This window comes from Dama dama, chromosome 19 (genome assembly GCF_033118175.1).
Source record: "Dama dama isolate Ldn47 chromosome 19, ASM3311817v1, whole genome shotgun sequence".
Lineage (NCBI taxonomy): Eukaryota > Metazoa > Chordata > Mammalia > Artiodactyla > Cervidae > Dama > Dama dama.
In genome coordinates this window covers 50,823,529-50,843,950 of record NC_083699.1, presented here as the reverse complement: position 1 = coordinate 50,843,950, position 20,422 = coordinate 50,823,529, and the positions used below count along the sequence as shown (strand labels likewise).

Genomic DNA, 20,422 nt, shown 5'->3' with positions numbered 1-20,422 from the left:
ACTGAGGCTCTCATGGTAAATCTCACTGTAAATATCATCTCAGTTGTTTCTCTGGGAAACCAGTACTTGACATGCAAGGAAACATTTTTTTTTTTTTCTTTTTTCACTCATTCCTTTTTCATGACAGCTTCCCGTGCCAAGAGTCAAACATCTTTGTGAATCTCAGGACTTCACGTATCCAGATTTGGCTCTAAAAAGGTTTCCTACTGTTTGTAAGTAGCAGCAATTACATGTTAAGATACTACCCAATAGTGTGAAAACGTCTTATGCCTGAATGAATTCCAACAACAAGCTTCTTTGTTAGAACTTCATTATCAAAAATAGGAGGAAAGTAGGAGACACCACTGACACATCCAGAACATCAGTCAAATGGGGGTAGAAGGGTTTTAGCATAATATTTGAAAAGACTAACTGAATCTTGGGGACACCAGAAATCTGGAAGTTCTGGGGCAGAAGGAAAGGAAGAGGACAACACTGCTCAGCCTGAAGGGCTCGGGCATGTGCGGGGCAGTCTGGACTAGGCAGGCAGGCAGGTCTGGCTTTGGGTCCCAGAAGAACCTCCTAACAGTGAGACACTTACCCTTGGAGCTGACAGGTCAGGCCCTAGCCCTTCCTGCCCTGCGTGACACCCTCCCAAATGAAGATAACTGTGCTGTCTTCCAGGGAGTTTGTCTGATGTAACTGCTCCCCCTCATGCCAGAATTGAGAAATGGGAACGAAGGATGCCAGAGATAGCCCTTAGGGTAAGAGAGCAAAAGAAAGTCCTGTGTGAAACTTCAAGTGTGAGGGTGTTTGTAGGGCAGGGTCACCAACGGAGAAGGGTGAAGAGAAGGAGTGGCCAGAAGAGAAAAAGATTAACATTAAACACAAATGAAACTGATTTCCTGATTTTGTTGAGCCTGGAACCTAGCCAATTCTTAATTGACAAATGGGGCTATGTTCTTGTAGGGTGTAGTGGTAATACTGGCTTGCATGGTTTAAAATGTTTTATTTTAAACAAAACTGACTTAATAATCAAAGGAAAAAGTATAATACATTTTGAACAAAGGAGTTCCACTGGAGTTTTCCAAGGGCTACAAAAGAACTAAGGCAATGGGAGAAAGATGCAACATGAGATGTCAGAAGTGAACTGACACTGAACCCAAAAGGATCTAAATATTTTTCAATATTTTGAAATAAAATTTTTATACACAGTTCAAGAAAATGTTGGAAAGGGACAGAAAAACACTCAGAGAAAAATAGACAACCTGATTTTGCTCAAATCACCTAAGCTAAATATACACAATGTTAGAGTGAACCATCTAGCCATGAGAAAAGTAACACTTTCTTTATGTGTCCATTATTAACAGATGCAGAAGTGGCATTAAATTACTGCTACATCTGTCTTGGAGTTGTCTAAAGTCTGACAGTGTCTGATTAACAATCAAATGATGAAGTTTTTCTACCTTTAGGAGAAGTGCTAATTTTAAAAGTGAAGGTGATGCACATCCACCTACAGAAATATTTAAAATAGAAAGTCAGGGAATAGAGAGAGCAGGGTGGAGAACTTGAGACACTCAGCACTCAGGGGGCCAAAAGATACTGAATGTATCCCAATGCCTTTCCTTGGCAGAGCTGGAACATCACTGGAAAAAGGTCCCCGAGAGGAAGACAGCGGCATGGCACAACGTGCCCTAGAGACACAGCCTCTCAGCTCCTCATCTGAACAATGGGCATGAGCAGGTGCCCTGCCTCCCCCGCTGAAAGGCCACGTTCATAGATGGCCACTGGGGTCATTGAGGAGCATGTGCAGCAACAGGAAATGTGCTGACAAGGGAGGTAACCCCAGGAGGTGGCAAAGAGCAAGAGTGCACTGTGAACCCGGCCGGAGTACCCAGCAGAGAAAGAACACCTACAACACAACACAACACAGCAGCAACAGAAGCGCAGAGTCAGGATATCACTGTACCTAGTCTTTTAGCTTCCAGAGTGAAAAAGAAGAGGACAAGAGGAAGACCAAGAAAATTGTGCTACATCTCTGAAGGAAGCAGCATTCCTTCTGAAGTGAAACTACTTTATACGTTAGGGTTTCAGAAGCTGCTCAGCAAAAAACCTGCAAGCCAGAGACCCTGATATGCCTTGTTTTCATATAGTCCTCTCATTTAACCTTTATTAAAAACTCTGTGACATGAGCAGGGCAGATACTAGTATTACTCTGTCACAGATGACAAAAACAAGGCTCGGAAAGTTGACATGCTTTGTCCTAAGCCACAAGGTAAGTGCCTGCTGAAGTCCACCCTCACCAACCCCTAAGATATGGCTGCTCAGCCTCCATGTTCTAGAATACAGTGTTTGACTTACTTAGAAAATAAAAAAAAAACTATCCAAGGAAGGTGATATTTCTTGAGAAAACCGAAGAAGAGAGATGCAGTATTTCCCTGAATAGAAATTATCATAAACGACCTACCTGGTGGCGTTGGCCAGGCAACAAGAAGCACATGTCCACTATAGAGCCCTTCCCTGCAACCCACGCCCCAAAACAAATGACAGTTTAGCTTTCTTATTGCTGTGCTTTCAGATCTGCCTCTACCTCCAAGATGGGCCCCTCAAGCTTCCTCTTATATGTACTTGAGCTGCAGTTCCACAGACAGTGGATTTTGAAGACTGCACGAGAAACTCCAATCCCTCCACTTAGCTGGGTAAGGGAACTCCAGGCTTTCATTCTCTACAAATGAGACTATGGCTCTTGAACTAGGGACAGAGATGGTGAGATTTGGTTATGCCTCCAGGAAACTAAGCAGAGATAGGAAGTAAAATCAAGAAAAAGGAAAGTTGAATAAAAATTACAACACATTACAGTATTTTAGAGCATTTCTCAAACCTTAGATCTCATCAAATTATTCAAGGAGCTTAATAACAGTGATGATTCTCTGTCTCCACTCCTCAAAATTCTGTATCATATATGGGGTGGGACCTGGAAGGTGCATTTCTAAGAAGCTTTCCGGGGAATTCTGTTCCAAACAGTCCATATGCCAGTATGAAAAATAGTCTTGGAACTTTCAAGAAGAAAGGTCAGTTAACTGGAGGGATATATCAGAAGCCCTAAAACGAGCACTAAACAAGCAGAGAGGCACATTGGCAAAGTGTGCAGACGAGCACCCAGGCCTGCAATTACTGGTGCATTTCACGTATAAACCATTTGACTGGAGAACCGTATTTCAATATGCGTGTGGTGCGACAGAACTGCCGAAGAGGAAAGGTGCTTCTGCGTCTGAGATGTCATGTGCTTAGTCCCCCAGTCGTGTCTGACTCTTTGCGACGCCACAGACCGTAGCCTGCCAGGCTCCTCCGTCCATGGGGATTCTCCAGGCAAGAAACTGGAGTGGGTGGCCATACCTCCAGGAGATCCTCCCAACCCAGATCTCCCACACTGCAGGCGGATTCTTCACTGTCTGAGCCACCAGGGAAGCCCAAGAATCTGGAATGGGTAACTGAGATGGGTGTTTTCAACTCTTCACGGGATAAAGTATGATTAGCACACAAAAGTAAGAATGTGTTTACATCACATTTCTAACTGGTGAAAGCAAGCTTTAATGCAGGAGGAAGACTTTGAATTCAAAAGTTTACTTTCAACTCTGCCATTTGACAGACGGTCGTTTGCTGCTCTAGCTTCCAAGCTTTAAGTGGAGTCTACAACCTACCCCAAGAGACAACTGTCAAGAGTGAATAATTATATTTTAATAAAGTCCTCCGTAAAGTATAATGCAACAAACAACAAAAACCAGCATAATGATAGAGAACTGGACGTTACTAACTTTCTTAAACATGCACGACAGACTTTTTGTAGGCAGCTTGCTGAGAAGTTAGCAAAGATGGCAACTTAAGTGTCACGAAGCCCAGTGGCATGCCAGAAAGAAGTGGGAGCCAGCTGACTGGTGAAATCAGAACTCACGGGACATTCCAGAGGAATGTGAGAAAACATCCTTTTCTCCAAAGATAGCAAAGGGTAAGGAAGAAAGAAGGCTCAGCAATCCAGGGCAAAGCTCTATCTCACACAAGTTACCCTACCTAGTAAGGTGTTGAAGGTGTTTGCTGCACTTAGGCTAAGTCACAGTGAGAGCTCAACAACTTCTTATTCAACTGCTGCTCAGAGTGGTAACCTGGGACTTCTGCTCAAGAACACAGCAATCTCACACTGAGAACTCAGGAGAGGATACGTGGGGGCCTCTTCAAAGAGGGCTGGCCCAGGAAAAGGGACAGTGGCCTAGTCGTGTGTCCAGGAATCTGGGGCTTGGCTTAGCTACTTTTAGAGAAGGAAAAATATGTGCCTGTGGACTTCTGTTTCTGATGGGGGGTAGGGGTGGGGGTGGTGGGTCGTACTAAGGTGGCATCTCCCACTGCAGTTCACTCTGAAAAACATCAATCTTGCTTCAGGTCAATGAAGAGACAAAGACACTGACCCAAACAGAAGGTGAGGCGAACAAATGCCCACAGAAGCCTGATGTGGCAGTAGCAGTGGCCATCCTGGCTAAGGAATGCGGAAGAAGCCAGTTCATTTCTGGGGTTCAGGTGGAAAAACTGCAAAGAAAACAGGTTAGCTAGAATTTCTGATTCCTCCTGTATCCCACACACCCTATATCTCACCCTGAGCTTGTTATCAGAAGCTTAACTTTGCTTATATAAAAAGTCCCTTTAAAAGGAAAGAAGTGGGGAGGTTATTTGCTATGTTGGGTCAAGAAAAAGCTTTTGAGCATAGAGACACTTTCTCTTTAATATCCTGCTCATCAAGAAGTCCTGCTAGTGATGGTGGATCCTTCTACATCAGAGAAGAAAACCATCTGATCATCTTTTAGTTCTATGATATACCTGGCAACACTTATGTGACTAGTGTTCCATGCAGCAGAGAATAAAAATGACAGGTAAGAATGCATGTTCTATAGGGCCTCTTAAAAGAAAATCTACCTCAAATATGAAAAACGTAGTATCTAGTCCTAAAATGTATATAGGCTATACCTTAGTACATCATGTACAATTACAGAAAACAAGGGAAATGAGTGTAGAAAATATAGGCAGGCCACAGAGGGTAGGGCAAGAGTCCAAACCCAAATGTAATGCTATGAGAACGAAGCATGCGTGTCCACTTTAGAGGACATGTGATGTAAGAAAAGAAACTGAGGATGAAAGCAAAGTACTGCAAAAAGAATTTGAACATTAATATGAGAAAGTGAGATATATTTCATTAAGCAGTTATTTCTGGGATCAATTTCCCTATGCATTAGTTATTGGGAATTTAGTTATTAGTTATGTGGTTCCCACCATTAAAAATAAACAAAGCTGAATATAAGGAAAAGAATGATATTTAAAAGATGTTTCAGTAAACAGAAGAATGGACATTTAATAGGGAAGCCATATATAATGTTGTATAGGACAAACTAAATTATAGCTAACATGAAACTTGACAGTAGAAAAAATAGTCTTTGCTAAGAGAAGGGGGGTAAGGAGCTGGTGACAGACAGCAAACTGGCCTCTGAAATGCCACACTAACAGGTTTTCAAGCTACCTATCAGCAACTTGGGGTGGGTCAAGAGGGAATCTACTGCCATGAACAAAACAATGAATGGGTTCTTCTCAAAGAAAAGGGGAATGAGGAGACAAGAAGTGTGATCATGGAGCAGTAGTAAGTCAGTCAATACAGTATATATGAAAAGAAGAAAACGGAAGAGGTGACAGAAAGACAGTAAGATTTACTACATTCCTAAGAAAATTATATGTTAATGATAGTAAAATTGGGTAGGATTGGCTACAGAGAAACAATTTTGAATATGCAAACATAACAAGCATATAACTGAAATTACTGTGCTGACACTACATGTGAAACCATCTGTTAAATGGCAAGTCTGTGCATCTGTCAGGCAGGTGGTTACTAAGGGCAGCGGCCAGGTCCACATACCTGTAATCCACAGAGATATTTAATAGCTTTTTAAGCCAAGCTGTCTTAATGCTCTGCCCAGGAAATTCTAGGAAATGTTGGTAACAGCAATATGGTAACAATTGCTTAACTTGAATTGTAAGCATTTTTGATTTACTTGTCTATACTCTTTGCCAGAAGTGCTAATAAGCAGAGGAGTGGTTACTGAAGCAGAAGGGAGAAGCAGAGGCCATGAATAATCCATCAGCTGGAGCATTAGCTCCTGGACACCTAGTATCTGACTCTCTTGGCTGATTATGAACACTCCACAGTTGATAACACTGTATCTTCATGTAACTAACATTTAATTATTAGAAGTACATAATTACTTGTTTAAGAATATAAATGAGTTACTATTAGGAAGAAAGTTTAGGTCACTTAAGACTATTGGGAAGTTAAAACTATGAGTTGCCAGTTAAATGGAAAGGAAAGGAGGAAGAAACACAAGTTACAAATGATTTATAGAAAAGACTTTGAAACCAATGAAGAGAGTAACTTTTCCTTACTCCAGAAACAACTAAGAATGAGAACAAGGGGCAATATGCCACGTTAGGATTTACTTGCCTGTTTTTGACTTTTTCTTTTTTAAAGAAATGTGGCACTCTAGAAAATGATCATGTAAAATATGAGATTGCTTTATATCCTTCCTACACAGAAAGTGTAAATAGATATCTTCAAGAAGTGAATGAGCTTAAAAGAAAAATTCTGTGGATCTGTAACAAGAACAACTTAGCTTGGTCAATTTTCATTAAAAACTTAACTATGTGCATTTTTCTGTATGTATAAAACATATGCTAATAAAAAGTTAAAAACAATAACTAGTTAAAAAACAAACGAAACTGTCTAAATAAATCCTGAAAAACCAAGTGTTCTGACAGGGATTTCAGAGTAATAGAAGACAAAGAAAACATCAGGATAATGCTAATAGATAAGCACATCCCATAAGGCTAACGTGCCCAATAATGCTGGTGGTAAGTTACTGGGACTGGAAAACTGAAAACTGAATCTTCCTGGCGGGTACTGGTACTCTGCCTCATGGTGACATTAACAATAATGGACTTTTAAAAAGCGAAAAGCATACTGGGAAACAATTCCCTTCTCCAATACCAGACAATGAAAGATAGCTGTGGATTTATAGCCATGGTAATGATGGTTTCCTCCCTCCAGTTCTTATAAGAAGCTGGCCTGCCTGGGCATCCACCTCAGACCCTCAGAAGAGCGCTCATCTCCCTGAACCACTAGACTCAGCACACTTGGGAATTCCATTAATGCAAGTGGACCGGGTAGGTTACTTTACCCTGGTCTAACAAAGATTGGACTGGGAATGAATTTATGTCCCTCACTTCCCCAACAGTCCCGCTATAAAGATGCAGCTGTCCAGAGTTTATGGTGCTGAATTCAAACAAGAAACCAGAAAAATAAAACTGAGGTGCAGACCATAGCCACACCAGCCAAATCTCCAAGGGGACTGAGACTTCAGGACTTTGTGTAATCGGTCTCCTTTTTTCAACTCTGTATATTTGGGGTATACAAGTAACCCAATTCCTATAGTAACCCAATTCCTATAGTACAAGTGAATTTTATTTGGGCTATACTGATATGATGTGGAGTTCCATCTTTAGCGATAATACACACGTGAGAAAGAAAAGTTGACTAAAGTTTGTTAATGCTAATATTATTTTATTTTTGTCTATTTAAATGCTTACCTCTTTGACACTATGTGTTACTGCCCATATTAGAAAAACTCTTGACATCACCTGGAAAGAAGTCAGGACAACAGAAGATGGAACAATTCCTGAAAGAAAATTTAGGGTGGGTAAATAAACGTATTGTACTGTGTTTCAAAATGTAATAGATTTCCTAAAACATCCAAATTTTAATGTTTAAAGCCATCATGAGCAGCTGAAATTTATCTACATTTCTGTATAGACTATGTTTTTCAGTGTAGTCAATATTAAAACTTTTCCTCCCTCAAAACAATAATATTGTCAATGATAATAGTAAAGCATGGAATCTAGGTAACTTTCCTAGGTCTTTCAAAGTCACTGACAAAGTACAGTATTTTTTAACACTTTTACAGGCAGAGAAAATAAAACCACTGCTTAATGCTTAAAATTAGACATTGAAAGTTCATTTTACAATGTGGGTTTCAGAAATAAACAGGCAACTATGAAAAGGAAAATCAACTGTTTATGTCAACAGAACGTTGAAAGCTCCTGGCTTTCAGACTGGATATGATACACTAACAGTTAGGTTGCCATCTTTTATATTTTGCCAACAAGCAGACAAACTCAAAGTTTATATACCATTTTTTCTCACCTTATTCATTAGGGTAAGCACTGGTACAATTATCTTTCCAATGTCCTCAAGTTATAATGCTAGAATTATGTTTAGTTATTTTTTATAATTATCAAGTTCTGCTAAGTTTACATTTCTTTGGCTTCTCCCTTCAATTCCTACAACCACAGTCCATATCTAGAGACCAGCCACCACCATTATATAAAAATCTTCCCTCCTTTAATTCATCTTAAACCAAGTAATAATTCATTATCTAAAAATATTCTCTCTGTAACTTCACACTGGCAAGGAACTGCTACAAAAATAAAATCTGGAAGCAGAATTATGGGTATCCAGTCCAGTAACCCCTCCACCATCTCTCTCTGGTCATACTGCTATCAGTAACTACACTTACCAACTTCCCAGACCTGTCCAGTTGCCTGTGGGCAACTCCACACTTGCCAGGAACCCCTTATCATAAGTAGTAAATTCTTCATCCACTTTAAAACTAACTTCATTGTCAATATATTCAGTGGACTATCCCTGATCAATTTTCATTCTTCCAAGCCCTCTAAAATCACTCAGACTTCTGGACATTTATATAGCTGGACAAACTACAACTTGCCAAAAGCCCATGTGCAATCATACGAAGCTAAAATTACCTCTATAGGTTTGGCTATGAAAGAAAATTATTTTATATCTCATTAAGAAAAAAAAGGTACTACATCCTATTAGAATGAGTTTTAAAGAAGATTTGGGCTTTAAAGAGGTATGGTTTGGTTTTCAAAAGTAAGCAAAATGGACATGTCAAGCACAATGCTTGGCATATAAAGATGCTCAATAAACCTTTATAGAATGAATGAAAGTGGAAGTGTTAGTCACTCAGTTGTGTCCAACTCTTTGTGACCCCGTGGACTACAGTCCGCCAGGCTCCCCTGTCCATGGGATTTCCCAGGCAAGAATACTGGAGTGGGGAATAATGGAGTACCATTTCCTTCTCCAGGGAAATAGAATGAATATAAAAATATAAACATATGGACATACAAATATATGGAATAGAACTGAGAGTCTGGAAATAAACCTTCACATTCATAGTCACTTGATTTTTTAACAAGAGTGCCAAGACAAATCAGTGGGAAAATATTTGTCTTTTCAGCAAATTGTTCTGGGATAACTGGATATCCACATGCTAAAGAATGGAGCTGGGACACTTTCTTAGACCAAATAAAAAAAAATCACTCCAGATGGATCACAGATCTAAATGTAAGAGGTAAAATTACAAAACTCTTGGAAGAAAACATAGATGTAAATTTCTGTGATTCTGGATTAGGCAATGGTTTATCAGATATGAAAATAAAAGCACAAGAAATAAAATTGGGCTTTATCAAAACTAAAAACTTGTGTGTCTCAAAGGACATTAAGACAGTGAAAAGAAAACCCACAGGAGAAAATATCTACAAATATATATATAATCTGGAACTTATATGTAAAATATATAAAGAGCTCTTAAAATTCAATAATAAAAGAAAACCCAACTTAAAGTGAGCAAAGGATTTGAATAGACATTTTTCCAAAGAAAATATGCAAAAGGTCAATAAGCACATGAAGAGGTGTTCAACATCATTAGAGAAATGAAAATTAAAGTCATAATGAGACAGGTACACTTCACATCCACTAGGAGGGCTACCATTAAAAAGACATGTAATAACAAAATTAAACCAGTCAATCCTAAAGGAAATCAATCCTGAATATTCATTGGAATGACTGTTGTAAAAGCTGAAACTCCAATACTTTGGCCACCTGATTTGAAGAGCAGACTCACTGGAAAAGACCCTGATGCTGGGAAAGATTGAGGGCAGAAGGAGATGGAGGCAGCAGAGGATAAGATGGTTACATAGCATCACTGACTCAATGGACACAAATTTGAGCAAACACCGGGGGATACTGCAGGACAGAGGAGCCCGGTGTACTATAATCCATGGGATCACAAAGAGTCAGACATGACTTAGCAACTGAACAACAACAACATAATAACAAGTATCGGTGAGGATGTGAAGCTGGAACCCTCATACATTGCTGACGGATTAGAAAATAGTGCAGCCACTCTGCAAAACAGTCTGCCTCAAAATGTTAAATACAAAATTATCCTATGACCCAGAAATTTCACTCTTAGAATATATACACCCAAGAGAAATGAAAACATATATATGCCCATACAAAAACTTTTATACAAATGTTTATAGTGGTGTTTATATTAGCCCCAAAGTGGAAATATTAAAAATGTCCATCAACAGATGAAGGGATAAATAAAATGTGGCATAGCCATACAATGGGACATTAGAAATAAAATAGAAAGTAATAAAAAAAAGAAATGAAGTAATGATACATGCTACAATATTAATGAACCTTAAAGCATGATGCTGAGTGAAGAAGTCAGTTACAAAAGAGCACGTATTATATAATTCAATTAAGATGAAATATCCAGAGTAGGCAAAATTATACAGACAGAAAGGAGATCAGTAGTGACCTGGGCCTGGGAGGTTAGGAAGAAAATGGAAAGTAATTATCAGTAGATACATAGTTTTGTTTTGGGGTAATGAAAATGTTCTAAAATTGATTATGTTCTAAAACTATACACTCTAAATGAATGAATCGAATGGTATGTGAATAAACCTTCTATTTAATCAAATGCACAAATGAAGTATAGAGCCTGATGGTATAATATGTAACACTGCTAAAGAAGCTAATTAGTAAGTCAAACATTAAGTTAATATACTTAGCCAGATCACAATTCAAATAAGAAAAGCTAAAAAAGATTGACAATCAAAAGTTTTCCTAAATGAGTTATCAAGTACTTGCCACTTAAGACCACCACTCTTTCTAGCCTCTTTTTTTTTTTAACTCAAAGACCAGCTCATCACATAAAAATTAAATTTTTTTTCCTTTAATTTCTGATCTTCTTTTATCACTGAAACAATGGGCTAGATGGCTAGAGCAGTACTCTAGGGCTGCTGCTATATTTGGTTGGGGATCAAAAAAGTCCAGGATCTGGACCTCAGACTTTCAAGTTCAAAAATCTGATTTTATGCCACTTAAGAGCAAGAAATAGGCTCTTGGGAAACCAACTCATTAATCAAATCCATAGGAGACTAGCTAACAAACCAAAATGTCAATTTATTCACTTGTAATAGAGGCACAGCCTTTTAAATAACTGAATGACTAGGATTTTAGAGACCCTCACCTAGGGGTGCGTTTTTTTTGCTGTCAAAATTAGAATGCTTTGTAAGTGTGACTTTAAACAGAGGGGTTTGGGAGATCTGGAGATGAATATCACCGTTCAGCAATATAAGGCTTTATCCCTTCTCTACTACAAAGCTCCCTTTCCTAGGAAACATGGATATTTATATGTTTCCCTTTCAAAAGTGCTAAACAAGAATTATCTGATTGCTTTCCTTAAAAAGTAAGTTTTGGTGACCAAAAATAAAGATTTACTTTTTTGGTAAATTTCCCACCAGTCTTTTCTTCTGTTTTTAAATACAGTTCAACTTCTATTGTTTATAGTCTTTGTGGCTTTCTTTTCTCATTTAACATTTTAAGAAATTTTCTATCTTGCAACATATTAAAAATATTTTAACTTGAGTCATAATATCCCTTTGAGTGGAATATATTTGTTTATCTCCTCTCCTTCTGTGAGACATTTATATTGTTCCAATTTTTTGATACTATAAATGAAGTAATTAACTATTAAAAATAACACTTAAAATTTTTTTGAGGCTTAGACCCTTTTTTTTTTTTTTTTTTTAAAGGATTATTTCCTTGGGACAGTTCCCAGAAGTGTAACTACTAGGTCAAATGGCATGAATGCCTTTAAAGCTCTTGAAATATACCACCAAATTGCTTTCCAAAAAGTTTGTATCAATATACACTCCTACCAGCATGGAAGCTGCCTGCTTTAGCACTGCCTCAGCAGTAAATTTAAATTTGAGTAAGTTAGGAAATAAAAAGCTGATCAATGCTTTCTAATTTGATGCAGATGCTGAGACGTTTCTGGCTTTGCCTGCAGGTGCTCCTACATTCCTGTTCCAGAGAATCTGGCTATTTAGGCACCTGAAATTTTTTCAAGGGATGCCATCTATACCAACTCTCACTTTACTTAGTTTCTACAGCATAGAACCTACCTCAACCAGTCACCCAGCATACAGCACTTCTGACCCTCATGACAGCTGATCTTTTCTAGACTTCTAACAGTCAATCCCCCTGTGATTACATCTGTTATACCCTTTATTTGATCACAATGTTCATTAACATCGCATATTAAAACTACCCAAACTGCACACTTTTGCTGTTGATGACTGCTTCAACTGGCTGTTTCCAAATGACAAAGAGAGATTCTGCAACCTGATCAGTAAGCTATTACTAGATCAAAATTCATTCAAAATGATTTACTAGGTATATACTGTTGTTGAGTGGTTTAGTAGCTAAGTCATGTCTGACTCTTTTTGCAATCCCATGGACTCTAGTCAGCCAGGTTCTTCAGTCCATGAGATTTATCTATTGGACAGAAGTATTGATGGAACCTATCACTTAATTCAACAAATATTTTTGGAGTACCTACTCTGTACTGTTCTTCATGCTGGGGGTACAACAAGGAAGGAAAAGTCCCTGCTCCCATGAACTCACTCTCAGGCTATAACTGATTTGCTTTGGAATAGCTTTTATTTTTAGCACATTTTCCCTGAAGTTGATGTGGGGCTATGAAAACATTTGTAAACAGGAAAATGGCATGACTGCTTCTCAGTTTCAGAAAGATATCTCTGTCAGCACTGCAAATCTTTGGCAAAGCAAGGTTATAAATTGAGAAATAATTATGAGAATTTACGCTGAAAGGGCGATGAACTTTTAAAGCAAAACACTGGTAGATAAAAGAAACACAGGCACTTGTGCGTGTGCACATGTTAAGCAAAAGCTGTATAAAGGAGATCTGGCCATCAGTTTCTCATTTCTCCTGAACCAGGGTGCTATGAGGATGCTCCAACCACCTGAGCCCTGGGAAGTTGAGTAGCACTGAGAAATCCTGCCTGCCTGATGCACCCATCACATGGGCCAGGTTAGTGGGACTGGGAGACTGGCTACAAATGACCAAGACCAGGATGAAAGTTAAGTACAGGAAAGGCAACATAGGCCAGGAGCAGAGCAGGATAGTGTTCAGATGGAGCTCACTACCAAAGAAAGACAGGAGACACAAAGCTGGTGCCAGCAATTAAATTAAATGTGGAAACTGAAATCAGAATCTCCCTACCCAAATTCCAAACCCACTGAACTAAAAATAATGAACATTAAATAACAAAAACAAAAATGGCTAGCAGTAGCCAGAACAGAATCAGGTAAAATGTTATGTCACACACTTTAAAAAGTGCTAGCCAAGAAAGAAGGGATTATTGCATACCTCCTACTCTGTCCTCAACCCCCAAAAGTGATACTGGTGAATCAAAAAAATCGCAAGAATTTCCACTAACAGGCCTAGATTTGGAGAGAAACACAAATTTCTGACTGGAGTGTGACAGACACGGAGGCTGGAAAGTGATGGGGAAATGACTAACTGGGAGCCACCTCACTGATGCTAAGCCTTTCAGATCCCCCCCAGAGTTGGAAGACTGGTGCAAAGTTCCTTATGGGGACAGGATATACTTTCTACAGGATTGAGGAATTCCAAGATGGAGCAATTAAGTCTCAGAAGAGAAGAAAGAGCTCACGTGTCTTTAAATAAGTAATTCATTCACCTTGTTCAAAACTTTTAAAGTATAAAAAGATACACAGAGAAAAGCCTCCCTCCCAAATCCATCCTACTACCACTCAGGTGCCTTTCCTACAGACAACCAATTAATGCTTTGTCTATCATTCCAGAGATACATTTTAGGTAATCAACAGCAAATATGTGAGTCAATGTGTAAAGACACATTTATACACACTCTTCCAATTGTTTCTGCAATGGCAGTCTTTACACATATACACTATCATATGTAAAATACAGCTAGTGGGAAGCTGCTGTGTAGCACATGGAGGTCAGCTGGGTGCTTTGCGATGACCTAGATGGGGAGGGCGGAAGCAGGCTCAAGATGGACGGAATATATGTAAATATATGGCTTACTCATGATGTGGTACAACAGAAACTAACAAAACATTGTAAAGCAATTATGCTCCAATAAACAAATAAGAAAAAAAAAATCCCAAAGATCTTTCTATATCAATACATGCATACACTTTTAATTATTAAGGCTTTATGTTTTAATATCCATATACTTTCTAAGCCCTACCCCCATATCCTCAGTGTGTAGAAAACTACATAAATCAGGAAAACCTCCATCCTTGAACTGTAGCTCAGAGGGAAAAACAACTGAATCTTAAATATTGTGGAAATGCAGTCAGGGTGGATTCAGTAACGTTTATATCAGAGCAAAGAAAATGGCTGGACAGAGCTGCTCACAAGACAAAAGGCACAGCAATCACATGAACATAATGCAAGTAAAATAAAGCATACATTGTTGACAGGAGAAGTCAGACAGATCTGAAGTACAAGAAAGATATGAGGAACCACTGCTGGCTATGAAGATGGAGAGGCCATGTGCAAAGACTGGAGAGCACCATCCAATTGCTAGGAGCAATATATCAGAAAGGAAACTGAACCTTAGCATTGTAACCACAAGGAACTGAAATCTGCCAACAAGTTTAAAAGCAGATTTTCCCCTAGAGTCTCTAGATAAGAATCCAGCCCAGCTGATACCTTGATTTTGGCTTTGTGAAATACTAAGCAGAAAACACTCTGGTGGTTCAGATGATAAAGAATCTGCCTGCAATGCAGGAGACCCAGGTTTGATCCCTGGGTTGGGAAGATCCCCTGGAGAAGGAAATGGCAACCCACTCTAGTATTCTTGCCTGGAGAATCCCACGGACAGAGGACCCTAGCAGGGAGTCCATGGGGTCACAAAACGTTGGACACGACTGAACAACTAACACTTCCACTTCCAAGCCGAAAACACACCTGAGCCCACCAAACTTCTGACCTAAGAGCTAATAAACAGGTGCTAATTTAAGCCAAAAAAATTAAAAAAAAAAAAAATAAACCAAGCATTGAATTTAGGAGAAAAGTCAAAGATGTAAGCAATTGGAAGGAAGATGATAATTACAGAAGATACAGGCAATCCAACACAAGGATAACTGCTATCCTCAAAGTAGAGAAGCCAACAATAGAACAGAAAATGTATTTAAGGGTATAGTCCAAGAAACAAAAGAACTACATTTGTACTGAAAGAACAGTGAATAAGCAAAACGAAGAACCTTCTTGATTACAAAAATAATACTTTTGGGATCCAAGGAGAAAAAAAAAAAACAAGTTACCTACAAAGTGGCAACAAAGTAAGCCTGGCTTCAGATTTCTCCACAGCAACACTCAATGTCAATAAATGATGAAGCAACACTATTAGTACAAAGGTCTGAGAAAAACAAAGTATGCTCAAGAATATGATAACCCCCCCAAAAAAAGAATATGATACCCAGCCAAGATGTCACTGGCAAAAGGTTGACACCACTAAATACTTAAGAATTTGTCACATAATGCCTATGTGACTGACCCTGAGAAACACACAGTGTCAGAAACTCAGACAAACTAGACATAAATCAAAATAAAGAACTCAGGAGTAGAAAAGTCACAGTGAAGGGGTCCACTGTAGGTAATGAATCCATTCACATATAACACTAAAACTAAACAATTATGGTAATTATGGTCATAGAACAGAGTGTGCTGCGCTGTGCTAAGTCGCTTCTGTCATGTCTGACTCTGTGTGACCCCACGGACTGTAGACTGCTAGGCTCCTCTGTCCAAGGGATTCTCCAGGCAAGAATACTGGAGTGGATTGCCATTCCCTTCTCCAGAGGATCTTCCCAACCCAGGGATCAAACCTGGGTCTCCTGCCTTGCAGGCAGATTCTTTACTGTTTGAGCTAGAGGGAAGTCCTAATATTAAATTAGTAACAATTTTAAAATGGGAGTCAGGGAAGAACTGAAGGAAGAACAAATAACAATACTAATTCCCTTAACAGAATTAATAAATATTGCCTAAAATATAGCTAAATATAATTTTAATCTAAATTTTTCATAATCTTTTTATTACACTTTAAGGGACCTGTTGATAAATAATGTTTTTCTCATGGTTAAAGGTTTTACAATGTATTTGTTTTTTACAAACCCAATAATTTTACTGAAAAATAGCATGTATAGCATGACCTGTACAACTTGATTCTTCTATTCATTAACTTTTTCTTTCTTTGTATTAACATATATGTAAAGAGAATGCTACCTGGATGATGCTTATCTAATATTAGTCAGGATTAGCACTATTGGTAGAATCTGGAGTCATTTTTAAACTTTATGCACTTTTACACATTACTTAAACTCCTTATAAAAAATAAGAGTTAAAATTTTAAAATTAATAAAATCATCATTCTTAACAAGAAACTAAACATTTGGCATCAGCAAAAGATAATTCTGATATTGAACTAATTCCAATCTTAAACAGAAATTTTCTTAAATATTTTCTCTTAGAGTACAAGCTAATCTTAGGGAAACAGAAAATATTTCTGACCAAAATGAAGAGAAGGGGGGGAGTATGAAATTCAAGGAAGATGTCTGGCTTTTTTTGTTTTTTAAAGTACTGACAGAGAGGCAGTTTTCTCTCCTTTTTTTCTGGGATATAGAAAACTGACCATTCCTCTTGGTGTTGCAGCACCTGACCCCACAGAAAGCAATTTTTAATATACTTAACATAAGCACAACTTACTTTATTGAGCCTGTGACAAAAGAAATTTGTGTCCTACACTGAAATCAATAGCAAAATTATGGTATTTATATGATAAGCTCTGGATTTGAGATTGGCATTTCAAAAAGATGTACTAAACTGTAAGATGGCATTACATTTTGTATTACTAAGTGCTTATTTTTTCACATAACAGACATGAATATAAAATCAGGTACAAGAATACTTCATGTGTCTAGCATTGGGAAGAACTATGTAGTTAGAAAGAAATCTTTTCCCTTTACGTGACAAAATTTTAAATACAGAGGTGCTTCTCAAACTGGGGCATGTATATGTAAAAGATGTTCATCAGGGTCCCATCCAGCGACATCCTACAAGCAATCAACCTACTCAAATTCACAAGTATGAACTCAAACCAAAGTAAATAAGATAGAAAAATAACTTCATGTAGGCAACTCTATGGAGAAGGCAACGGCAACCCACTCTAGTACTCTTGCCTGGAAAATCCCATGGATGGAGGAGCCTGGTAGGCTGCAGTCCATGGGGTCGCTAAGAGTCAGACACAACTGAGTGACTTCACTTTCACTTTTCACTTTCATGCATTAGAGAAGGAAATGGCAACCCACTCCAGTGTTCTTGCCTGGAGAATCCCAGGGACGGGGGAGCCTGGTGGGCTGCCGTCTACGTGGTCACACAGAGTTGGACATGACTGAAGCAACTTAGCAGCAGCAGCAGGCAACTCTACCCAGGATTTCACAGTGTGAACAGAGTGAGTGGTGGTCTCAGATCTCCTGGCCATGTTGATTGTGATTTTACAGTCAGAGATAATATAATAGTCATCCAATGAGGCCCTGAGTACTGAAAAATTGATGCTTTCAAATTGTGGTACGGGAGGAGACTCTTGAGAGTCACTTGGACAGCAAGGACAACAAACCAGTCAATCCTAAAGGAAATCAACATTGAATATTCACTGGAAGGGCTGATGCTGAAGCTCTAATACTTTGGCCACCTGATGCAAAGAGCCAACTCATTAGAAAAGGCCCTGAAGTTGGGAAAGACTGGGGGCAGGAGGAGAAGGGGGCAACAGAGGATGAGATGGTTGGATGGCATCATCAACTTGATGGACATATGTTTGAGCAAACTCCCGGAGATAGTGAAGGACAGGGAAACTTGGCATGCTGCAGTCCATGGGGGTGGCAAAGACTTGGAAAGATCTAGCAACTGAGTAACAATGAGGCCCCAAATGCGAGCCAATTGCTTTATGTGGCCTTTGAATGAAGGAAGAGTAAACACTTTCAACACTGGAGGAAAAAGAGCCTGTGCTGGACTCACTGAGAATCAATAGTAAGTTACATTGTATTGTATGGACAATTGAAGGTATTTTTCATTGAAATTTTACTTCTGCATAACCAATTCTACTTTAAGAGACAAACTCACAGGATATACATATAATGCATCTTCATGATTCATTAATGTCTCCCTGAAATTCTGAGGGGAAGTCCATTTTTACATTAAAACATAAAGAAGGGAACTTCAAAAGTGTTTGATATTTATAGCAAGTTATTTGGTCTTTACTCTCAAACCTCTTAGGGTGGAATTACACTTCTCACAGGTATTAGGCAAACTTGTGAAAAACTGGAAAAGCATTATGATATATAACAAAGATATAAGGTAGGAAGTTGAGCCTACAGAAAATAGGAGTAGGAAAAATAACTTGAAACCATGGCAGAAATTAATACCTAAATGGATATGGAGAAGGCTTGTGCACTTGCTTGGGGCAGAACCCAAACTTGGCTTACAGCTCCTTTATGACAGATATAATGAGAGAAAACAATCCATGTATAATTCAGTGTACATGAAAAAACTGGAACCAACAGGCCCAGTTTTTTGAGCCATGTACTTATATGTTAAATGGCTTTGAGTACGGTAGTGATTTCAAATTTACTGGATGTCCTTTACATGACTTTACTGTCTTCTCTGTTTCAGATGGCCAATGGTCAGGGTGTCTGCCACTAATGAAGAATCTCCACTTAATTGAGGTTCTTACACGTAAAAAGTAACAATAAGTTGGCTTTAAGAGAAGACCCAGAGACCTCTAAAGGAAATGAGCTCCTGAATGCTTTATCAAATATCCATTTGTTTGTTTACTTTCGGGGTCTCTATTTTTTAACAAAGTTACTGGAAGTCTAATCTCTGAATGAAAGCAAAATATAAACATGAAAAAAAAATGACACAATTCCAACCATTCTGAGGATAACACAAAAGGGTGACACATTTTGAAAAAGATGAAAACATAGAAGTATTAGAAGCCATTCTCAAAGAGGACACAAAAAGTCAATTGTAAGTCATGGAAACGCACTCAAACATCTGTATTATAGTTAGTATTTCTATAGTAAATTACCATCTGATTAGTTTTAGTGGTCACTGCAGGTGTTTTAGATCAGACTGTTAATTGTAGCCTTGAAATGGGGATAGTTCATATATTTTTCCCTAACAAAGCTACATAATAAGTTTTCCTTTAAAAAAAAAAAAAGACTTATTAGTATCTCTATTTTTAAACTTACTAAGTTTTGTCTCAATATACTTCTGAAATTTCTATTACATAAAGCTTTTTCAAAAGGCTGAACCCAATCTGTCATTTACTGGAAATAATGCAAGATCTAACAAGTTTGAGAGTAAAATCATTTCCTTACTACTTGAAAAAGCCAACAATCAAAGGATCTCACTTAAGCAAACCAAAGAATACACTTCTACCAAACTATGTTCTTTCTCAGAGTTCTAACCACAGCCCAAACCCTGTGGGCAGGGAACGAATACTGAAGTTTAATCTTACTAGAAGGTTTTGAAAAAAGGCTTCCTTGGGAAAGATTCTCTATTTAAAAGAGCAAATAAGCACAAGGGTTATTTAAATACGGTGATCTTTAGCTAAGAAAATCTTGGCTGTCACAGCTGGAAAGGATCTAAGAGATCAAGTTCAATTCAATACATGACAGATGAGGAAAGTGAGGTCTGAAGAAGTAAAGTGACTGCCAAGCTTACATGATAACCGAATACAACAAATTAATATTTATGTTTAAAATTTTGTGATTATTCTCAAAGAAAGTTAATTATTGGTCAACATATAACAGAATTAAAGTATTTTCAACCAATATGACAAAAGGTTAACATTCGAAGCATATAAAGAAAAAATTATTTCTGTCTTTTAAAAAAATCAAGACCCTAATGGGCAAATAAAACAAACAGCATAAGTAAATAATTCACATAATATTATAAGAACATAATAAACATATGGAAGTATACATAATTTCATAATTAGCAAAAAAAGTAATAAACAAGATTGGGATTCCCTGGAGGCTCAGTGGTAAAGAATCTGCCTGCCAATGTAGAGA

General features: G+C 38.2%; 1 protein-coding gene across 1 annotated transcript in view; it reads right to left on the bottom strand.

The window, feature by feature from the left end:
* The window catches only part of HACD2 (3-hydroxyacyl-CoA dehydratase 2), an 88,951-nt gene that overhangs the window by 22,288 nt on the left and 46,241 nt on the right, over positions 1–20,422 (bottom strand). Inside the window, exon 4 of the mRNA XM_061167000.1 lies at positions 7,654–7,742. Coding sequence (XP_061022983.1) covers positions 7,654–7,742 — 89 coding nt within the window. The remainder of the gene's footprint in view (positions 1–7,653; positions 7,743–20,422) is intronic.